Source organism: Dermacentor variabilis, chromosome 1 (assembly GCF_050947875.1).
Source record: "Dermacentor variabilis isolate Ectoservices chromosome 1, ASM5094787v1, whole genome shotgun sequence".
Taxonomy (NCBI): domain Eukaryota; kingdom Metazoa; phylum Arthropoda; class Arachnida; order Ixodida; family Ixodidae; genus Dermacentor; species Dermacentor variabilis.
In genome coordinates, this window is record NC_134568.1 from 252,910,477 (window position 1) to 252,929,996 (window position 19,520).

Consider the following 19,520-nt stretch of genomic DNA (forward strand, 5'->3'; position numbering starts at 1 on the left):
TCAGAGATAAGCCCAGAACACATGCACGCTTGCAATTGACAGTGCATCAAAGTGCGCAATCTGAATTTGGCTGCTATCCGTCGGCCAAGCTGTTGCTTTGCCAAGATTGGTTCAATAGTATATACTAATCATGTATAACAAATGTAGCCAAGGTGAAATTGAAATTTCATTGCAGTTGGCCCTTAAAGTGTTTTAAAAAATACTGTCCAAAATAAGTCTAAGAAGTTGACATGTTTAAGCTTTCACATCTTCGGTTATAATAGTGCAAGAACTAAACACCATCTACAATTGAGTTTTATTATCTGAACACTAGCTAAATGTTATGCTTATTTTCCATTATGCTCAAGCAGCTGCCCATACAGCTCTGCACAGGGAAAACTTATTCATTTGATACCAGCATGTAGAGTGTCACTTCCTTTGAGCAAGAGAAACAGCAGATGGCAGATGATGCGAACAGAAGCCATGCCAAACACACAGTCAACATTTTTTCTGAAACTTGTGGAACAAAATAAAAAATAAAAGGAAAATAAATCTGGCAGACAGAAGATTGCATTGCAACATGCTTTAAAATGTATCTGGAAGGTTAGCCTTCCACTACAACACACACTATTCAATATGACCAATTGACGGGCTATTTGGCTTTTCATTATGTATAGTGTAATAGTGTGAAAGAGGACATGCAAGATGACAGAGAAGATGAAGAGAGCATTTCACCGTTGTCTTCCTTGCCACCTTGCATGTCCCACTTGCAATAAACTGTACAGTCACTGTCACACTTAAGCCCAAACATGCCTTAGGTGCCTTTTTTGCTTCTTCTACGGAGTGTGCTGGAGATTTCTGGTTATGGTGCCTTGAATGTGCTGGCTTAATGCGTCAGCTTTCCGAAGCATTCAAGGTTTGCTCCTAACAGCCTGTGTTTGTTTATGCTGAGACACTTTAGATGTGTCTTCGTTGTTTGGGTTAAGTCTGACTGCAGCTGTACATGGCATTATTACTTGTTCTCAAAAGCTTCCTTCTGGTTTTAAGTAACAGCTTCAAACAAAGGAAGAAGTTTCGGTAAATGAAACATTTTTAACCATGACACGTAAAACACCATGAGCACATATACCTCTAAGACAAAAAGGTCTCCAGCAAAGTAGGCTTGACCCAGTTTCCAGAAATCAGAGAAATGCTTCTGGAACAGCTCTGTAACCTCCTCCACGAAAAGCACCTGCTTTGGCTGAGTTTCGTCCTGACCCTTTCCAAACTGTTCATCTTCATCTTCACTAGCCACTGCAACACACACATCATTCAAGTACAAGCAAAGGGTTGAAAAGCACTGAAACACCTAAAGAGAGAAAAATACGACACTCACAGCTGACTATATGCTTTTGCTTGCAGGTTATCACAGAATCATACAACCAGCTGTAGTTGTGCCGTACCGCATCCCATGCTGGACTGCCAGGAACTTCCAGGCTGATCAAGTATCTGAAAAACATTGTACATGCCAGCATTCCAAATAAAGTTTTTGTTTCAGAAAGCAATGCTCTGCAGTTCAGAGAACACATATTCTTCAAAGTAAAGTTTCATGAAGTTCTATCAAGTGAGCGGCTGTGCAGCATATCATTCCAGGCAATCAACAGCATAAATGTGCACATGGTAAGCAGTGTGTCTGTACTTTCACAACAAATCTGCAGTCAGTGCTTAGCATCATAAAAGTTTTGGTCAGCCTAATCTTCGATTTTATTTTCTTAGTTGAATAAGGTGTTAAACCAGCACAAAACTAATGGAAACCAACTGGGACCAGAACATCTGTTTTCTTCTAATTCACGCACATTAGTTTTACTAATGCAAACTGAATAGCCAAAGCTTACAATTTGTTGAATATGGTATAAGTTATGCTTCAATCTGGGTAACTAGCACTGTTTCCCCGAATTCTATGATTTGAAAATGTTTAGCTAGGGAGTTCGAAAAACTAGGCAAGACTCCCGAGCTTTATTTTTATTTTTACGCAACTTAGAGGTGTGAAAGAATCTGTTTATCCAGGCTGCTATGTAGTGCATGCATCTGAAACATAACTACTTTCAAATCTGGCATGACAATCTCCAGCTCAGCAAAAAAGATGCAACATACATCATAATCCAAAATGCATGCAGTGGTCTCATTAGTAACACCATCAACATCACATGATTATTTCTCATCTGTGTAGTAGTGCTGTCACTTGTGAATTATTTTTCTTATCTTAAACCTTAACACGATGAAGTGCAAATCAAGTGGTTTCACTAAACGTATACATCCCAGCAGGTAGGACAAAACAAGAAGATACAAGACAGTGCACTGTTGTGCTGAGAAAATGCAAAAGGAAAAGTGCTCGATGCAGAAGAAATTAGTGGCAATAATGCAATCAAGTGAGCTAGTTGGTAGATGTTTTGGCAGCCAAAGAGTGCTAAAAATATGAAAAAACAAAAACACGCAAGATAGTGTGTTGTTTAAGGGATATGCTTAAACAAGATTATTAACAGCACATGAATGCTAGATATAAGGCATGTGCCTGAAATGCTGTTGAACATGCAACTGAGGCATTTGAGCCATTTGCTATAATTACAAGCACAGCTAAACTGAATCTAATAAATAATGGAATGATCCTTTGGATTCGTATATTCTGGCTTTTAATCTTTGAGTCTAAGCAAACTGATTATTTTTATATACCATGTCCGCAGTGGCTACGACATTGTGCTGCTGAACACAAGGTTGCGAATTCGATTTCTGGCTGCGGCGGCCGCATTCCAATGGGCGTGGCAAGAAAAAATGCTTGTATACTTTGCTTTGGGCGCATAATAAAGAATTTCAGCTGGTTGAAATTACTAAGGAGGCCTTCTCTACAGTATCACTAATAACTCACCTTGCAGTTTCAGAACATTAAATGCCATAATTTAATTACATTTTTTAATGATATAGCCTCCAGCTAGCCAATATGCAAAGTGAATAAGCACTAATATGAAATGAAAAAGTAAACAGGAAACAAAATTTAAAAGATATCAATGCTGCTGGAGCAGCAAAATGTCACATTACCAAATGAAACCAAATGACAGGATTAAAACAAAACTAGTATAAAAGTAACAAATACTAATCAGGTTAGGTAAGACATGACAAGAACAAAAAAGAGTGATTGCATTCAATTAGCAGGTCAACAGTTGAATGACATTTCTAAGATCACACTGGTTCAGAAATGTCAGTTAACCATTGACTGAGTGACTGCACCTGCTTTCTTCAACTATCAAGCTGAAACAGAACCCATCTTTAAAGTTGGCCCAACATGCTTATCATGAGTGCCAGTGCCTCCATTCCAAGCACAATAACACATGTATACATACTTCATCCGCTTGAATCTCACCTAATCAAACGCTTCTGCTCGTCTACTGGCATGGGTAGCTGCTTGAGACTGTTCATGAGCGAAGTGCGAAATCGCTGCACTCTCTGCTCCACGTCGTTAAATACTGAAGCAGAGAATAAAGAAAGCCACAGCTGTATCAAGAAATACACCACAGAAGTGTTAACAAATATAAATGGCCGCACCTTTGCGAAACACAGCAACCTCGGTGTCCTGGAATAGGGACTTTGCTCGGTTGTAGTCATTGATAACAATGTCATAGTCTCCCTAGTTAAAGTGAAAAAAAAATTATACTGAAGTAAAAGGGCGGTGAGAGAGGAAAGGTCACCTTGATGGTGAAAGCTTTTATTCTAGCTGACACCCTGTAGCTTTCAATTTGCATCTCAATACCAAATACTTGTGCATCATAAAATTTATGAAGGAAGACACCTGACAACAGTAACAAGTAATGGGCAATATATTTCAGATTAGGATCACAATCATTTAAACACAGTTCGTATCTGTATTTGAGCAGCAGGGACACAAATCATTGCTGTAGCAACCATAGGTCATAGTGTCCATGCTTAAATTATGGCTTTCCTGAGCTATGGCATGTAGAAAATGGATAAAATGCATCATTTTCATGATTAAGCTCGTGAATCTGAAGTGACTGAAACTGCTGGGCCTACTGAAATTGCCATATGTGTATTAAATACAGCATCACATAAGAGGTCTTCAGAGAAGTTTTGGCAGATGTGTGCGATTAAATATATATATGTTTTATGATCTAAAGATGAAGTGTGGCACTGTTAGCTACACCTCATAGGCGATAAAAAGAAGTGCAGAATGATGTTCACCAATGCCTGGCTGCATGCTCAGGCTGCGAGAAAACATTTCATCATAGCTTTGTCTTCTGTGAGAAGCTGTAGATGGCTATACGCAATGCACCGTGCACAGAGTAAAAGGGTATTAGCATGCCTGTTAACTTTTAGGCACAGTTCATTTGGCCCTAAATACATTTCCATGGAAGAGATATCATTCTTGAAAAGCTTGCAGTCCTTCATACGCAATGCATTATGGCTTCAGGAGTACCAGAGAACTGGAAGAATGCCAACATTATAAGAATCCATAAGACGGGGGAGGTTAAATAATTGAAGAATTATAGGTTCATTGGCTTGCTTTCAGTATTGCATAAAATATTCCCAAAGATAATTTCCAATTAAGTCAGGGCAACACTTGGCTTCAATCAGCCAGAGAACAGGCTGGCTTCAGAAAGGGATATTCTATAATGGATCACATTCATGTCATTAATCAGGTAATCAAGAAATCTGCTGCGTACAATGAACCTCTCCATATGGCTCTCATAGATTATGAAAAGGCATTTAATTCAGTTGAGATACCAGCAGTCACAGAGGCATTGCGCAATCAAGGAGTACAGGAGGCATGCGTGAATATCTTCAGAAATATATACAAAGATTCCACATATACCTTGATTCTCCACAAGAAAAATAGAAAGTTACCCATCAAGAAAGGAGTCAGGCAAGGAGACAATCTCTCCAATGCTATTCACTGCATGCTTAAAAGAAGTATTCAAGTTATTAGAGTGGGAAGGCTTAGGAGTGAGGATCAACGACTGCTAACTTGGCAACCTTCAGTTAGAAGATGACATTGTGCTGTTCAGCAACACTAGGGACGAATTACAACAAATGATTGAGGACCCTAACCAAGAAAGTGCAAGAGTGGGGTTGAAGATTAATATGCAACAGACAAAGATAATGATGATAGTCTTGCAAGGGAACAAGAATTCAGGATCGCCAGTCAGCCTCTAGAGTCTGTACAGGAGTACATTTAGTTTATCTAGTTCAATTAATCCCAGGGGACCCTGATTATGACAAGGAAACTTACAAAAAAAAAACAAGAATGGGTTGGAGTGCATATGGCAGGCATTACCAAATCATGACTGGAAGCTTACCAGTGTCATTGAAAAGTGTACAATCATTGCATTCTACTGGTGCTAACATACAGGGCAGAAACTTGGAGGTTAACAAAGAAGCTTGAGAACAAGTTAAGAGGAAGCTTTAGCTTGAGCTCAACTGCAATGCTGCCTATTCAAACACCTGTACACTTTTCTGAGATAACTACTTGGTTGATTCTAATGAAATTTGTTGCATTTGAGAGAGAAAGTTAAATTGTATTGACTGTTGGAAGCAGAATTTCAATTTAGGACCTGAATTTGTTAATACGTATTTTCAAAAATTGGCAAGCTTGAAAAATATAGAAGCACAAAGGTTACAAATTTGTAGCTCTGCCTCAATAGATATTGCAGTTCAGTAAACTGCATCTCTTAGAGCGTCCAAAGCGGACAAATTTGACATGTCAATTTGTATATTACATGAATTTCTTACATTGTTTACATGGGTTTTGCAAAGGTTGTACAAGCATGTTAGTAGTTTATTTGAGAGCCATGTATAATACACCAATTTTGTCTGCTTTTGATGCACTATTAGGTGCAATTTACAGAATTGAGATATCTTTTTTCATTGCTGAGCTACAGAGTTGTAAACATGCTAGTTTCATTTTTTGAAAATTAGTGATTTTCGCCAATATTTATTAAAAACTTCGCTACCTAAATGAAAAATACGCCACCAACAATCACTAGATTATAACTTTTTCTTTAAAATGCAACAAAGCTTATCAATTTTGGAGCAGCGGTTGCTGAGAAAAACGATTTCTCCTTTCCCATGTATATTTAATAGGAGCTCCCAAGCTAAAGCTTCCTCTTAAGGACCGCGCAAAGGGCGATGGAACAAAAAATGTTAGGCATAATGTTAAGAGACAGGAAGAGAGCAGTGTGGATCAGAGAGCAAATGGGGATAGCCGATATTCTAGTTGACATTTAAGAGAAAAAAAATGAAGCTGGGCAGGCCATGTAATGCGTAGGGCAGATAACCGGTGGATCATGGATCATTACAGTTACAGAATAGGTGCCAAGCGAAAGGAGTGCAGTCCAGGACGGCAGAAAACTAGGTAGGGTGGTGAAATTAGGAAATCTGCAGGTGCAAGTTGGAATCAGATAGCACAAGACAGGGATAATTGAAGCTTGGGAGAGGCCTTCGCCCTGCAGTGGACATAGATAAAAATAGGCTGATGATGACATCATCATCTATCAGTTACACGAAGATGTAATAATCGAGGATATTATTCCTGATGAGCCCTCTGGTTCTAGACAGTCTGTGCTTGGTTTAAACTAGGGCTGTGGGGGGGGGGGGGGGGGTGGAATAAGAAATAAAGAAAAAATGCTCATAACCATCTAGCTCTGCACTAAAAATTTTTGAAATATTCAAACACATTTGGAGGCTCAGTGGCTGCCCGCATATTCAATGTCAATAAAACCTGCTCTATTTGAACAGTGTTCAAACTTTCAGCTTTCTTACATAGCCCATGCAACATGAAAAAGCAGTCGCAGCAGCTACAAGTGACCAGACATAAATATTTTAAACAGACTCCACAGGTGCAATACACATTATATGCACACTGACAAAAGGTGTATAAACTATAATTTTTAGTGAAGCATACAACCAGGAGTAGATTACCGCCTAAATAAGTTCATGTCACAAGCCATATCCAAATATGTCGCTGGTCTTTCTAGCATAAGAGAAATAAGAAAGCTATGAACTGCACTTATGCAAGTAGTAACACATTAACCTCCTGAAACTTCTTGTCTGCACTCAAGGACATCAGCTGTTATGCTTTATTTTTAAAGAATTAAAGCCATAACAAAAAAATCCCACTTTTACTTATTTTATCTTTTTGCTTCAGTGGTGCTTGTATAAATTGGGACTTATACTTGAGATTTCAGTGATTTCTCTGGCCCTGAACTCAGTACCAATAGCATGACAGTAGTAGACTCTTAGAGTAGGCAATGGCACTTTCTCAAGAACTTCTTTGCGATGTGCACAACATTGTACTGATCTACTACACTATTCCCTGTTAATAAAGGGAAAAAGAGACATCCATCAAATCATAGCAATTGCTACAAAGGAAACCCATACGGGTTCCTCGAAAGAAAAGCCTCACAGTTGAAGAAAAATTCATCCTGGTCCGCGACTCGAACCCAGGACCACCACTTTTTTGGGGCAGCCGCATCAATTGCATCAATTACTACGATTGGGTGGATGTTTCATTTTCGCTTTATTAATTACTTCCCTCCACCTTGCGGGTTTCCGCAGAACTATTACGTCAGTATTCCCCGTTGTGGCCTTTGAAATACATGTACAGATGTCAGCAATTGCAGAATCTTTGTCAGGCACATAACCCCACACAAATTACCAAGTGACAATGCCACGCAATAGCACAGTGGTTAGTGCGTTAAGCTTCTGACTGCATACAGAGGCATGAGTTATAACACTATTGGTGGTAGTGCTGTGCACAAAGTTTTCTTCTTCTTGGTCCTATGGAGAGGGTGAAGCTGACAATGAGAAGATGGTCAGGTAATAGTGATGATGACAGCCATCGCCATTGGCATAACGGAAAGGAGAGATAGGTAGACTGACACGGCAAACCCAGTTTCAAGCTCTGAACCGTTGTCACAGTAAATGATTCTGAAATACAACATATCAAATTTTGCAAGCTGTTCCAATCCTGGATGCAGTATCACTCAATCACTTAATTTTTATCTATAGTCCCCAATGGAGAAACGGGGAGCCGGGAATAAGCTGCTTAGGAACAGCTAAACAAAGCACAGTCTCGTATTTTATAGGTTTCAGGAGATTACATGGCCCAAAATCCAAGTTGACTTTAGTCAACTTAACAAAAACCTGCAACCCGATCAAGCTAACCTTACTGTGGGTCTGTCATGAGTATAAATGGAAGCTACTGTGACAAACTCTAGGCAGGTTTCACAAGATAATTACTACTGACCACATCCCATGCTAAAGGAATGCTACATAAAATACACATCAGCTTACATTGGTGAAGCATTCCTTCAGAACTCTATTTTAATTCCTTTGGTGCAAAAACACTGACTACAAGAAAAAGTGAAACCCAAAGTACAAAATTTCCTCCCTCAAATTTTATGGACAAACCACAGCATCAGTGTATCAGTATGATGTTGCAGATTTAAACACATATTCTCGTATTTCAGCCATTTTAAGAGTGAAGGGCCTTTGGTTCACTTCAAATGTAATGTACTGCTTCCTTATCAATAAACAATTAACTAAACTGATGGAAAACTTGTAAAAATCACTCATATTATGGGTAGCAAGTGCAGAAATTTCAATGGGATGTTTCCACCAATCTTCCCTTTCTGCAAATTCTGTGGCCTACAAAGCGCCCTTTCACAGGGAGAGTGATTTTTTTTTTTGCATTCTAGAAATGTAATTTATTAATATAGTTAAACTTCATATTTACTGCCCCTTTGAAAGTGATATGTTTCCATTATTCTTTTAGTCTGTCCCAGCTCGAACAAAAGCAATAGGCAGCTAGCACCAGGTCTAGTATGTTCCCCTTAAAACTAGCATTTCAACTCTAGTGAAAAAAACTTTTTGACATTTATTAACCCATCACTATGAGTAATTCATTGCAAATATATCAGGCAAAAAGGAGGCCTTCAAGCCTGCATGTTATTTACAGCAAATCAACACCCTGGTGGCCAAAAATACTAACATAATCCCAACAGATGCCGTTTACTTTCACATAAATGGGATCATCTATTCGAAAGATATATGATAAGCAAGAGGAGGAGGTTTTATGATCAATAGAGCAAGCAAGAAACACAGGCAGCATATAAAATCTATAAATGGTAAATGTAGCATTAACACAAAAGCTTTTTACAAAACTACAAAAAAAAGAAAAGGAAAAGTGGACGCAATAGCTGGCAAGCAGCTTAAGTTGCATACCTTTTGAATGTTCTTCTCAATGGTGACAGGAAGGTTGAAAAGAAACCTAAACTTCTGCAAAATTCCAAGGGCATTCCGTGTTGAATCCGCTTGATCTTTTCTGGCCAAGATGGATTCAAAGATGTTTTCTGCCTCATTTTTGGATCCTTTAATTTAAATATTAAGGTAACATAAGCAACTTAAAAAAAGAAAAAGCAATTTGAATCTTGCCAATAGCAGACATCAACGCAAAATGAAAGCAAACCAAAGTTATACCCACTTGTCACAGCTTCATAAAGCTTTTCAGTCAAGTCAGACCCCATCTCTTGCTTATCTTTCTCCATGGCCTTCTGAAGCTCTAAAAGTGTTTAGTTGAAGAAAAAATATGAGATGTAAACATAAAAACACAGTGTCTTAATTCAACCACACAATTTTAAAGTACCCACCATGAAGGACATCCAAGCAAACAACAATGGCATTGACATTTGACTTCAGAAATGATGAAGGACCTTCCTGGAGCTGGCCAACTTTTCGCTTTAAGCTTAGCAGCCCAGCTTTCAGGTCACTGAAACTGTAAAAAAAAGCAGAAGACCAAGGCAAACACAATAAAACTAAGTTTCCATCGCTTCCTCCTCAGAAAGAGAAGTGTACACATCCGAATCGTTGTACAGATTCAACTACAGCCTTTGAAACACCTGTCTAGAGCTCAAAGCTGCTAACAAATGCTGCTTGTTCAACACATGCTCAAAGGACAGCTTGTATTGTGAGATGTACTGCACATGAGACAGACAGTGCTACTGGCACATCTGACTCTTGCCAATCAAGGACATGTGGGGCATTAATGGATACATCCATTTCGGAGCCATGTGAACACTGTCGCCTGTAGTTCTATGCAGAGCTGTTGATACAGGGTTAGTGTGCAACGAAGCAAAGAACTGCATCACAAGAAGTTTTTGTAGGGGCTTGACCTTTTAGCAGCACACTCAGAAGCAAACCTGCGGCTCCTAGCAACTGATGCAAGTACACTCTCCAATAAACCACCCACACACTATAAACAAGACCATACAGTGAAACAACCACAGGCAAAGCCTCACCTTGTGCTGTTGTAATTCTCCAAAAGGTAGCACGCAGGGTTGAAGTTCTCGGAAAGGATATTTCCTGAACCTTGAAGTACGTACAAGCAATGAAAAGAAAAAGAAAGTTCCCTATATTGGTCACTTAAAAAATTGTTCAACCTGGTGTGTGCCTCCTTTTTCCCATATTTTCAGAAGGGCAGCCCACCCCTTTATACATTGTCATCATCGACTTGGTGCAGCCATGTGCCATGCAAAAACAACTTTTCACAGACTTAGTACATGTGTAACAATGCAGGGTAAACCTGTCGAAAAACTCATATGCACCGTAACTCCCATATCCAATCATCCCACATGAAACATATGGGACCACATTAAAAAAAGAAGAAAAAACTACATTCCTTGGAATATGTTATACAGGATTATTGGATATGAGAGTGATGGGGCATATGAGCTCTTTCGATAGGGAATGAGCAAGCATTACCCGGCTTGCTAGCGCTAGTAGTTCTCCAGCCAGTAAGATGAACTGTGACCTGCAGCTGAACAGTACAAATGACTTGAATGGGTAAGCTGCCGTACCAATATATACCCCCTACAATGCATGCACTATGCTCAATGAAAGTAATGACAGGTATGCAATGTTCAGTAATCAGGCATGCTTATAGTTTACCATTGATTAGGCATATTTTTAAAGACAGAATTATTTTATTTTTTAGAAAACAGCTTCAAGGCTACCAAAGCTGAAGCTTCTTTCTCCTGGATTTAAAAAAATGGTGTATTAAGCATGAAACACTTCTCACCCTCATTGTATACAGCTGGATAGGAGCAATTCACAATATCGGAAAAGGCATGACAATTCCAATGAGAATCCAAATAAATGTCAATAGAGTTTAATGTAAATTATGGCTTCACCACATGGCAATGCAAAATTTTAAAAATATATAAATGAAACTTTACTCACAGACACTAATGAGGAGCCTAAACCTGGCACATGCAGCTGAGCACAGCTGAGAGCCAGACACACCAACCACACAGCTATCACTCAAGTTGAATGTTTTTATTGTTGGTAGGATTGTGGCAATGTGCATGACAGAGGCTCAGAGTGAGACATTGTATGTGCATTTATTTTGAGGCCACTACAAGGTAGCGTGCTCCATCAGTTATAGCAATAGCCACTGGGATACAAACCTTGCAATTTCATATGTGTGCATGCAATACAGCAAGGACTCCCAAGAGAGAAAGTTTCCTAATCAAATTATTCACCTAGCGCACTGCATTATATGAGAGGCAGGACGCTTAGTCCAGTCCCAGCTGTTTCATCCATAACCACAACGTTGCACAGACATCTTGACATGCACAGGCATGGCAACCATCATGTAGAAGTAGGCATGAAATATGACATGCTGCTGATTACGATCAAATAAAGAAGCAGTTCATGATTACACTTACTTCCATTTATGTAAGAAGACTGACAATATTTAATCATTTATAAGGTGCTTTGTGGGAGCAAAAGAAAAAAAAATCTGCAATAAAAAAGTACCTTCTGGGAACAGCTGTCTAAGTTCTTCCTCTGGGAACCGTTTTCTGAAAAATAATACAGTATGATTTTGTAATGTTATTATGTCTTAGGGTAGAGATGTGCAAATATCAGCTTTCAATACGAATCAAATGCTTCCATTTTTAATAAAGTATTTCATTGGAGAAATTGATTTGTTGCAGCTTGTAATGTTTGGCTTTGTCCAAGCATACAGCGTTGTGATAATGCAACTTACTTCCGTGGAAAGAGGGCCATGCACATATTATGATATCTGCATATTAGTGGCATGAGAGCCAAGATTTGCCGAAGAGCAAATATGCATGTCATGGATGGCTGCTACTGGCCCCTTCAAGGGCCAGCTTTTAAGCCAATTTTAGCCAGAGACACTTGCCAACAGCTGCTTTCTAGAGTGAAATATATGGTGCAGGAAACGTCACTGCTGTACAGAAGCAGCACTTGGTGAAGGAACTTGAACATTTGTTTTCCTTGTGTGCAATGCATGAATTACAAATGCTTCACTTTTGGGATGTGTCTAGATTTATTATCTTGATTGATGCAAATACCTTTTCTTTCTCCATTGGTAGAGCTCCCAGTGTTTGAAGCACTAACATAATGTACATTGCTGAACTTCCAACAGTCACCTCACATTAATTGAAACTCCTAGGAACCACAGGTTCATTCTTGAATCAATAAATGTTTGAATTATCTAAACTGAATTATAATATTGCCCAAAACAAAATTTTGAGTTAATGTACACACTGTATACAGAAAACAATGTCAAGTAAAGTACAAGAGCAAGTGAGTGGCCACTGCCAGGTTTCATAGCGAAGAGATAGACCCAGCGCATACACATCTAGGATATCAAGGCTGTGTATGCATGAGCACCATCTTGTAGTAGTCCCTGTCATCATACACAGCGGCCTTATTATTAAACTGCAGCTAAGGCAAAAGGCTGGACTGGCTGAGTGGCCAATTTATGTGACATATTCGCAGAACAAACAGGAACACAAAATGCAAAATACTATGCAGGGCAGATACTGACATCTGTTGACTTACTACACGAACATGCAGCACATAGCAACAGTAGCAGTGATGATCAAAAGAAACCAAATCACTCATTCCACATGAGTGTAACGGAGCCTCAGAACAGGGAAAATTGCTTTTATAAAGAAAATAAATGAAGGTGCTTGCATAGTCACAGGCTACAGGAAGCATGACATATTGTTTGGTTTCATTTACAATTAATTGCGGCCAGTCCTGGTGTCACAATATGCCATATACATGTGCAATAAAGCTGTGAATGTCTGCACCCATCCTGTTTATTTCATGCTTCCTGTCTTGTCGCTCCCCCCCCCCCTCCCCAGTAGCAGCAAAATTCCCAACCTAAAAAAGAAATAACAGGTATATTTTGAGGTTATGACAGTGATTAACCATTTGACTGCCACTCCAGAGTATACTTATTTTGTGCATTCAGTGCACATACTGCCTCTGCAGCTGCAACTCATGTGAAAAAGACCTCTGCATATCAGTTATGCCATCTACAGAAATGGCATCTGACCACACAAAACGTAGGTAGAGTGCATATCTCATGGCTCCCTCACTCTGTCTTGGCAGGGCAGGCATGGCAAAATAGGTCCACCTGAACATTGACAGATGTGGGAACTTATTTGATGAAATCTGAATCAGGAGAAAGCAAGGATGCAGAATTTGCCTCTACGTAGCATGAAATGTCCACTGAACCAGTACTCAAAGAAAACCTGCCAGAGGCTGAGAAGCGGTCAGAAAAATACATGCAAGTCAAAGGGTTAAGGTACCTATAGTGCTCATGTGCACATAGGCATGCATGTATATAGGTTTTCATTGCTTTCTTTGTCACATTGTGTTTACACGGTAAAGTGTAGAGGCTCCACTGAACTACATAAAACATTTAATGCCTTTAGCAAATAATAGATTATTACAGAAATGAAAACGGACAATTATTTTACCTTGTAGTAACAAAAGGAACACTGAACATATTCTTACTTACAATTTCACGTCTGTCTGATAATATAATTTTTTTCCCCAAACACAAATCGTTCAAGGGCCACCTACCACATGCAGATCGTTCAGCTGGACTGCTGCCATCAATAATAAATAGCATCAATAATGAATGATGAAAGGTCAACCACTGACACAGACTCATCCGAGATGCCGAGTGGATCTTCTGGGTGCAGCTGAGCAGGGGATGCAGGATGACCCTTTCGGCCAAACACATCAGAAAACATGTGCGACTCGTCCACCCAAATGGCTGACTCCACTGTTGGGCCTACAAAAGACAAAACGAAACTCAGCGTCTTATTAAGGGCACAAGTTTGGCTTCAGGCCACATCAATCAAGAAATCACCAGTGTCAGGGAAGTGGTTGAGGAAGTAACAAAAAAGCATTTTACATGCAGAGTTTTATGATGGTGTGTGTCTAAATGGTACTTTTCATGGGGAGGGGAAGCAAGAACAGAAGGTCCTAGGACCTGCTGCAGTAGCCCAGTGGCTGTAGCATTGTGCTGCTAAGCTCAAGGTTGCAGTTTCGATCCTGGCTGCATTGGCTGCATTTCAACAGGGGTGAAATATAAGCACACTTATGTACCATGCATTGGGGGTACGTTAAAGAACACCAAAGGTCAAAATTAAGCCAGAGTCCCCCACTATGGTGTGCCTCGTAATTGTATTGTGGTTTTGGCATATAATAACCCAGTATTATTATTATTATTAGAAGGCCTACGAGAAGCTGGGTGCAGAAAAAGGAGGAAAGGGGGAATGAGATTTATAGTGTCTGTCACTAAGGTTTAATTCCAGGATGTAGCAAACAGCCACTCTCATGCTAAGAGTGGCTGTTTTCCATTGCAGAAGCACAGCTTGCTAATACAGCTGAACTTAGTATTCCTCTTTAGTACGTCTTTAAAAGATGATGTAATTGCATTTCAAAAGCTAGAGCAATTGAGGCTTTTGCAACAATGCCACCATAATGCAGACTAGACTGTGGTATAGACATGCTGGCTTTACTGAAATGATCTGAAGGGAAGGAAGTGTATGCATATGGTTCCTACACACAGCTACAACAGTCTTAAATGTAGATGCTTCTAGCACTGTGAAAATGTCTATAAGAGAAAAAAAGTGAGTTGTCAGAAATGTGACAGTACTCTTAATTTATGCCGGAGAAGCACTTGAATGTGAGAAGTGCTGTGAATGAATGTTGACCACCTGGGGCTTTTGAACAGTACCAAAATCAAAGCACACAGGTACTTTTACATCTTGCATACCTCTACTGGAATGCAGCTGTTGCAGACTGTAATTGAACCTGCAACCTTATACTTAGCAGCAGAGCTTGCACTTATGTGTGTATGCACAACAAATTTTCGTTTCAGCCTGCACTCAGCCGTAAAAATTGTAAAGAAGCACAACACTACGACCACATGCTGATGGGCACTAGTGCACTTGGCACAGCAAGCTTGCATATTTTGCAAATTCGATTGAGCGATGCCCTTTATCAGCACTTATTACCCGCGCAGTCTTACAATTCAGTGTACAAGCTCGTACAAGGGGTGGGACTCCCGGCGTTTCGTATTTCAAAACAGTTTCTTCCTTTGCATCACATCTCGCATACGACTTGCAGCTGCTTGTAAGCACTAAACTCATCTCAGACAAACAACACACAAAAAGAAAAGCTCCAGAGACGACACGGCAGCTGTGAAATGACCAGTTATAAACGGAGACCTTACCTATAACTTCCAAAATCCCGCGGAAATTTACAGTGCACGTTCCGACACCCCCAGACCTTGTGGTGACAACCACCTCGCCTCGTCCCGTGCACACCCGTGTCCGTGTCACTATCTTGCTCGAAGATTTCCACTCAGAGTACATAGAACAATCGACCCCGCAGATGGTCACGTCTGCAAAGCGAGTATTGAATATTTAATCCTCACGCAGTCTTTCATTAATTTTTTGCGACTAGAATTATTGACATAGCACCACGCATCACTCACTCAGAAGATCATTTTGGTCCAAGCCCAAGTTTTCACCACGGATGGTAACTTTGGTTCCCGGGGGACCTTCAACTGGGGACAACCCGGTTACTTTCGGAGGCTCTCCCATTATATATCAATGGTTGTATCTAAAAGGGTGCAGAAAACAAAAAAGGACCAACACACAGTAGCAGCTTAAAAAATACACAGAGCGCGAAATCTGCAGACAACAAGCATATGAACGAAAGCGATTATCAAGTGCAATATTTGTACCGTATTAAATGGGCGTTTGCAGGGCCACACTAGCCACGGAAGTTACTGTAGGAAACAAAGTGAAAACACGCATGTAAATGACGCACATCCTCAGTCCGATCAAATGAGCAGCACCTCTGGTTTAATATCGCTGGTGCCACATATCTTCTACTCAGACAATGCGGCTGAATCGAAGTTTCAAAAAGATGTTTGATATCGTTCACAGCACAGAATAAACAACCGTTCACAACGCTAGTCGCAGTATAGGTGTTCTGTGCTAGTTGGCTGTTTGACGAAACGTCGGAAGTGCCGGCAGCGCCGGAAGCTCTGGCCCATATCCCCATATCCACAACTCGGAGCCACGCAGAAAGGAACTCGTCCCAGACAAAACGATAAATCTAAACAAGAAAACATCGTTTAACATAACTAACATCAGCAATGCAGTTACTTTTGTTTCTGGATGAGTTATTTATTAACATCACGCGTTAAAAACCAAATTAGCTGCTGTTTGTTGAAAAGGCTGACTTTGTTATCCCTTCAGACAGCATTGGTTTACCTACAGACAAACGCACGTAAAGGGCATTTTAAATTTTATGAGTTTGGAAGAAGTGTATTGTGCCTTAATTATGATTATTCCACCGCAATTGTGATCATTGTGATTCTTGCTTCATTGTTGCTAGACCGGGCACGTGGTGTCAGCTGTGTCAGCGCATGCTCCAGCCAGCGTACTCCGGCGCTCCGGCGGCCGCCACCTCTTCCGCCATTTTTAGCAAAACATGTCTGTTTGCGGCGTTTGTATGCCATGACGCAGAGGTTTCTGCCATGGGCGACGCGCGTTTGGTAAGTGATACCGAACGTTCCTTGCCAAGTGCCGATTGTAGGCACCTTTGAAGCAGCCGGGATTCACTGACGTGACCAGCGTCGTTATCGGCTGCTTCGACAGTGCCAATGAACGGCCAAAAAGCTGAAGTCCGCAAGTTTTAGGCCTACTGCTTAACCCTAAATGTGTGTTCAACGTGCTCTTTTGTGTACTGTGTGTTTAACGTACTTAGTTGTTATTGCTTGCTGCGGCATGAAAAGGTAGTGTGAACTGTCAAAACTGTTTATGAAGCATTAATGCCTTTCATGTTGCACATTCTACCAACTGCTTAGGTTCGACTGCACATGTCGAACGTTGCTGCTGAACAATACAGAAGACAAAAACCTACAAGTCTCACTTGTGTCATCATGTAAAATTGAGTTCGTGCAGTTACGTTTGCGTCGTTAGGCCTGCCCTTAGCAGTGTTTACACGATGAAATTTGTTTAAACTGTCTTTACGGTAGCGTAAATGGTGACTAGATTCAATGGGTATGACCTGGTTGTTGCTGCCACCTTGCCTCCTTTAGCTGGAGCTTTAGAAGCCGTATCAAAGTTGTTTTTTTCTTTTTTGAAGTGACATCCAGATTCTTGGGGTCGAACAAAGTTTGCGGCAGTGTGTTCTGACCAGTGCATTTTATTAGCTTGTGTAAACTGAATTAAGCACAGCTGTGTTTAATGAAGGCACATGTTACAAACTCGGTAATCACATTCCTTCAATCTCAAATGTGCCCTATACACACGTCAGTGCGCTCTACGTGCTAACATCCAGTTGCGGCTCGATTACGCGAACCAGATAAAACTTATTTGAACTGGTCGAGCGCATGTTGCGTAGTATGGGCGAAGGTGGTGGTAACGTCAAACCTGCCAACAAATACATTTACATAAACCAGCATAATGCCGCTAAACATGCACACACATTTTGTTTCTTTTTTTTTTTTTGCCAGCGCAATATTTGTAGAGGTTGAACAATGTGCAGTTGCTTTTTATGGAATGGCATTATTTGGGCAATGCTGCTTTTCAGTTGCATCTATTATGCTGCTTGTGTTGTGCGTGAATGCTTGCATTGATAGAGCGCAAAGAGCCAAGTTAATAAAGTGTGCAGATCCAATGCACGTTGGAATCAAACTCAAATGGAGCTTAAGTGAAGCAGTTAAATGCTTTACTACTGACGGTGAAGTCTACAATTTTGTTTACTTTCTTGCTATATGCATGGTGTAGTTTTATAAAATGTTTACCTGCCACAAGCCTCACAACTTTATTGTCATGCAATTTTTATTTCTGCACTACATCTCACGCAAGCTATGCCATATGCAAGCACCAAATCAGGCAGATACTCAGTGTGAGACATATATGTAGTGATGTCGCAGGGACTAAGGCGGTGTATGATGCTTGGCAAGGGAAGAATTGTGACAGGTGTATGCATGGAAAAGTATGACACACATCAAGCAGCATTTAGGGATTCTGTACATCTTGTATCATAGCCCGAGATGACCCATTCTAAAATATTGACCAGGAACGAGCATGAACCTAGTGACACCTACTGAGTGTCTAAATCAAAGTAAATCACGGAATCTTGTAAATATGGTTCACCATTCCATTAACAGACCGGCTGTGAGCTGACTGCAGGATTCTTACACTTCCTTAAAATCCTTGGAAATGGTTTGGGAGTGACTTCTGAACATTCGAATTAACTATGAATGAAAGGTATGAACTCTGCGACTCTGTGGAATGTGACATCATGGACGCAGCTTCTTGCTGCACGAGACTGACGTAGCTTCTCACCGTGCTGGTTCACCAACTTGGCACCTGGGATGATGTCAGTGCAAGCAATCTATATGTTGAGGTTTTATGTAGGAAGACTTTTTTTTTTTTATCCAAACCAGAACGGACATACTTGGTCAGCACACAGTTATATAAACCACTTTGCAGATACCTTTATATCAATTTTGTGTACATATCCCCAAATGGCATCCGTCGAAATAGCGACCGACAGTCCAAAACCGGGAAAGCTGGCTAAGAAAGCCTTGCTTTAAAAGTCAGCCATGACCTTTGCTGTTTTCTTTCTATACTCGCCTGCATGTGGATGTGTGAATCATACTCTCTTTACTGTATAACAGGATTTGAGGTTAAGACAAAATATGTCAGGCCATCCTGCAGCAGCAATTCTATTAGGCTGTGCTCTCAACCGTGTGTTTTTATCCATTACGCCAATCTGTATCACCTCTAAAAACAGGTGTAGTGCTCATAGTTGCTGCAGAGTACTTAGACTAGCATTGTCTCTTATACCTCTGTCATGCGTCGCATGTAATGTTATTCAGTAAATGACATTCATACCGAATGTCATTGCGGTCTTGATTTCCCTGTCTACATGGGTATATAGAATGGCATTCGCAATTAATGGCGATGTTTATCCGCGTGCAGGCACGCGGCAATTGACATAAATACTTTGTTATGCTTCACCCTGTGCAAATCGGTGAGGTAATGTTCCCGCACTTTCAGCAGCACGCGGCTCACGTGGTCATTCTAGTGCGCTTTTTGATTCTCATTCTCTGATGACGAAGCTGCACAGTCGGCTTT

The 19,520-nt window shown here is 40.4% G+C and overlaps 2 protein-coding genes across 3 annotated transcripts in view; one reads left to right on the forward strand and one right to left on the reverse strand.

Moving 5' to 3' along the window:
- Positions 1-16,394, reverse strand: part of Sec5 (exocyst complex component secretory 5) — a 46,041-nt gene extending 29,647 nt beyond the window's left edge. The window contains exons 1-13 of one of the 2 annotated variants that reach the window (XR_012823621.1): positions 16,106-16,394; positions 15,854-15,981; positions 15,590-15,760; positions 14,008-14,140; positions 11,839-11,882; positions 10,320-10,389; positions 9,672-9,796; positions 9,506-9,583; positions 9,247-9,392; positions 3,556-3,637; positions 3,374-3,476; positions 1,355-1,467; positions 1,109-1,272 (exon numbers count right to left, since the gene is read on the reverse strand). Coding sequence is in view for 1 of the 2 variants with exons in the window: in XM_075673421.1 (XP_075529536.1) it covers positions 1,109-1,272; positions 1,355-1,467; positions 3,374-3,476; positions 3,556-3,637; positions 9,247-9,392; positions 9,506-9,583; positions 9,672-9,796; positions 10,320-10,389; positions 11,839-11,882; positions 14,008-14,140; positions 15,590-15,760; positions 15,854-15,962 (1,338 nt within the window). In the remaining variant the exon portion in view is untranslated. The remainder of the gene's footprint in view (positions 1-1,108; positions 1,273-1,354; positions 1,468-3,373; positions 3,477-3,555; positions 3,638-9,246; positions 9,393-9,505; positions 9,584-9,671; positions 9,797-10,319; positions 10,390-11,838; positions 11,883-14,007; positions 14,141-15,589; positions 15,761-15,853; positions 15,982-16,105) is intronic. The other variant, XM_075673421.1, reaches the window with a different exon arrangement.
- A 378-nt stretch (positions 16,395-16,772) lies between these two features.
- The window catches only part of LOC142561097 (ubiquitin carboxyl-terminal hydrolase 10-like), a 102,321-nt gene continuing 99,573 nt past the window's right edge, over positions 16,773-19,520 (forward strand). Inside the window, exon 1 of the mRNA XM_075673422.1 lies at positions 16,773-16,924. Within this exon, the coding sequence (XP_075529537.1) occupies positions 16,796-16,924 (129 nt within the window). The 5' untranslated portion in view covers positions 16,773-16,795. The remainder of the gene's footprint in view (positions 16,925-19,520) is intronic.